At 34.4% G+C, this 4,081-nt stretch overlaps 1 protein-coding gene across 1 annotated transcript in view; it reads right to left on the bottom strand.

Annotated features, from left to right (window-relative positions):
- Positions 1–1,033: 1,033 nt before the first annotated feature.
- KATNBL1 (katanin p80 subunit B-like 1) overlaps positions 1,034–4,081 on the bottom strand; it is a 7,548-nt gene continuing 4,500 nt past the window's right edge. The window contains exons 7-9 of the mRNA XM_009082399.1: positions 3,589–3,678; positions 3,105–3,198; positions 1,034–1,560 (exon numbers count right to left, since the gene is read on the bottom strand). Of these exons, the coding sequence (XP_009080647.1) occupies positions 1,528–1,560; positions 3,105–3,198; positions 3,589–3,678 (217 nt within the window). The 3' untranslated portion in view covers positions 1,034–1,527. The remainder of the gene's footprint in view (positions 1,561–3,104; positions 3,199–3,588; positions 3,679–4,081) is intronic.

Genomic DNA, 4,081 nt, shown 5'->3' with positions numbered 1-4,081 from the left:
AATGATATGTAAACTAAATGCAAAATGAAGCAACAGGAGGCCTAAAGCTGTTGACCACTACAGGAGCTTAAATTCATTTAGTCTGTAAAGCAAAAACCACTTGGGGCCTTCAAGAGACTCTTATCCTGCACATTAATAAAAGTGCACATGCTTAATGCTAGGTATGAAAATAACCCTTGTAAGCACTTAGCTTTTTGATGAAGCAGACTATGTGGTCATACATGTTATGCATATATATTTTTGTTTTAAGTCAACAGCTGGCACTTGTTAAGTTTTATCTGAAAAAGCATTCTTCCTAATCACAAAATTTAAAAAGGCAACAGCAAGCCTAAAATCAAGATTCCCTCAGAGCTATTAAGATACAGCTTTTAAATTAAAATAGAACAGCATAGTAATATGACAGTAAGAGTTTGTAGCTGTATTTTCAATGCTATTATAGGTATGAATTTGTCATCATTGATCAGGCTAGAACTTGATTAATTTTGCAAAAGCTCTTTGTCAGTTTCTTAAAGGAGGTAGTACAAAAAGGGTGTGATTTGAGTAACATGGCCTCATCTGGCTGTAAACATTTCAAACAATAGACATAAATATCTATGATAAAAAGTACTGTGGAAGAGATTCTAGAAATTGTTGGGATTTTTTGAACTTTAAAGAAAAAACAGTAGATATATTTAATATATTTACTTACTTGTATGTAGTTTATATGATACAGAACAAGATTACTGCGTTAGAAATCCACATAGAATATAAAAAGGTTTGTTAGACAAATTCACCATTCTGCTGACATTTGCAATAACTGTTTATCCAAGCTTAACTTCAGGTATTTATATTTTTCATACATTAATCTTTGTACATGTGCAATGTTTCATTAACTACATAATGTGAAACCCTGATTTTTGTAGTTTTTCATCACAATCTGAACATAATAGCTATTTGCATCTTAACACATTGGCTTTTGAAACACTAGTAATTAAGGCATCTTTGCTGTATAGTTTCTCAATAGTGCAAACAAAAAATGTCTTTAATAATTTGATTAAAACAGAAGTAACTGAATATTCAAAGTTGTGGGTTTTTTTAATGTAATTGGAAGAAAGCTGTGCATTTTGGAGTTCTCTTGTGATAGAGACATTTAAAAGGTCTTAATGCTGATTGCTTTTGTTGGTTCCTTAGAACTGTTTCTGCTGTCTTGTCTTCACGACAGTATAATTCATCTTCTTTTATGCGATGTTGTAGTAAAATACAGTAGCATTTAAATGAATACCTAGTAACTGAGTGAATCCCAAATGCAGCAAAGGCATACAGTTTTCATAGTGCACTTTCACCTCACTGAAGTAAAAGTTGCTCCTACTAGACATTTTTCCACTTCAATGTGAAGTAGATTGTTAGGATTTTGTTAGTGGTTTCATTAAACAGCTTGACAGTTCAGTTCTCTTCTGCCAGTATTTCTCAAAAGGCTTTCAGTACATATTTCAGGGATACTTTTGGGGATTGTTTCACCACATAAGCACACAGAGGTTCCCAATCATGTCAGTGTAGCTGTAATAAATAAGCATTTACATCCTGGAAGAAAAAAAAGAAGAAGTGTTTGTCACATGACTTACAGCTCTAACATTGACTGCACGCCTGAAGCAAGATAGCCCATCAGGCCCATAACACAAAAATAATTATATTTGGCCCAATTTCAGAACAAGTTATCTTTGTGATTACTTTCAATAAGTGCTTTTAATGCTATTTCTTTATGTACTAAAAGGGCCTGCAAGAACAGCAGAATTCATTTCCAAAGCCATTAATTTAGTCTGTTATTCCTCTGCTCCCTGCATGCACAGGAAACAATTGTCATCGTATGATCATGTAGTTAAAACATGTTAAGCATGATATTCCTTCACACAATCCCTCCAATATTCTTGTACTACTTTTGCTCCTGACTTGCTCAGGTGACCTTGGTCACATTCTATCCCAATATATGTTAAGAAGCAGGCAAATAAATATAAAGGAGCATGAATCCTACAGAAACAAACTGACATTAGCTATAGTTGACTTAGCAAAAGAACTAGGCAGTCTATGATATAGGCTCTCATAGCTCTACCAGTTGGGAGCTAAAATATGGTTCTTCTGCATCCCTGGTGACTGAAACTCTGCAAGAAGTTTGCAATTATCCTTGCAGGAACATCAAAACTGAAGTCGCAGATGCACAGCAGTCCAGAAAAACTAACTCGTTTGTCCCACAAAGTAACTTGTTTGATACATCAAAATTACCAATTCTGTAGGCATAGAATGATAGATTCCCCAAAACTCCCTAAGACCCAAGTAGAGTACACTATGTCTAAGTTCTTTTCAAGTTCACTCAAATCTTGCACATAACCAATTGTCTGCTTTAAGTCCTTTCTCACTGTCTACCTTCATTAGGTCCTTCCATGCATGGAGGTTTCTTACTCAGTATGACTCTTGGTGCCCAACCACAGAAAGCTGTGTTTATAGAGATGAGTATGAGCAGCAAAACATGTATCTACCAGGCACCCCTATTACATTGCTGATACCACAACCTACTGAGAAAGGCAAACAGGAATTTGACTCAGAAAGAGATGCTCTGCTCTTCACAAACTTACCATTTTCTGAGCGTTAGATCAGCAATAAGATTTAGAATTCACTATGTTGTCACTTGCCCCAGTCACCTGATGTGCAAATGCTAATGACATTCCTGGGCTAAGATTCTCCATTCTGTGTTACACTTATAACAAAGGGTACAACAGATTTCAGAGAAAACATCTGTCCTTTCCACAGTCTACCTATTCATCTGAGACCCTTTTTAAAAATCAACTTTAAGGCTTATTACTATTAGCCACTTTGTTATTAAGGAGATGCCTCCCCCATAAAGAAAGCAAAAAAGATTAAAAAAAGTCATTATTACAATTCTAAACCACATTACTATTATCATAGGACATCCACGCCAGACTTCTGTTAAAATTGTGCAATATACTTGAACATTAGTGGAAAATGAAGGTGTTTCTCTCCACCCATAGTTTAGCATAAATAACACAAAACAAGAGGAATATTGTAAGCGATACAACTATGTTTATTACTGAACACAACTGGAACTGGATTACCTTAGCCACATTACCAGTATATCCTGGAACCAGAGTAAGATGATTCTCCTGTTCCCATAAAGCACTTAATTGTTGTTTTAAAATACGAGTATTTCTGAAAAAGAATGAACACTTTATAACACACGTACTACATTTCAGTAGTCTTTTGGACTAAAACATATTATTAATACTGTGCAAAATCTTAGCCTATACCACAAGATCCACAAACTTTTGCTCCAATTTTTACAGCATTTGTATAATCACTGATATAAAAATGCTCTACATGTATTAAAACACCAGTAAAAAACCCAATAAAACCATTACTATTTTTAAAATAAATTTCCAAACACTACATGTGTCTACTACTCTTAAGTAAAGCTTTTACTTTCAAATTATAATATTGTCTTTTGTAGGTAAAGTGTGCTCCTACTGATCAAAATTAAAATAGATTGAGAAGAAATAAGCTACAGAAACACATTTAAATGTTTACCAAAACTATACTCACCCATCCTCTGCCTTTTCTGTATGTGCAGATAGTTCTGACCACCATCTTTTAATGACAGCCTGAAGCCAGTTTAAACCAACTATTACATATCTGTAACAAAATATTTTACACATTACGCATTTCCCCCTCCACGTACAATATCTACAGGTCATATAAAGTGGTGAGAGAAATTTTAAGCAATTTAGAATGTATCATGTTTTCTATTCTGGAAGAAGAAAAATCTAAATAAACCGGCAAGTTTAAATACTTGCCTACCTTTGCAATTTCAAAGTGGTAGTCTGAAGTTGTCGTAAAATAAAAACTTCAGGTATTTTGCCTGGAAACCCTACCTTGATTTTATGCTATAAAGCATACTAAAGCCTCAGTGCTATTCTGTTTTACTGTTTAGAATAAATAAATCTGCCCAAAGGCAAAGCTAGACCTTTCCCCCAAGTCCTTAACCTTGCAGAAAAGAGGTTTTGCACTACTTGGTTTGCTAAAGGATAAATGTTCA

This window comes from Acanthisitta chloris, unplaced genomic scaffold (genome assembly GCF_000695815.1).
Source record: "Acanthisitta chloris isolate BGI_N310 unplaced genomic scaffold, ASM69581v1 scaffold6299, whole genome shotgun sequence".
Lineage (NCBI taxonomy): Eukaryota > Metazoa > Chordata > Aves > Passeriformes > Acanthisittidae > Acanthisitta > Acanthisitta chloris.
This window is presented reverse-complemented; position numbering and strand designations above follow the sequence as displayed.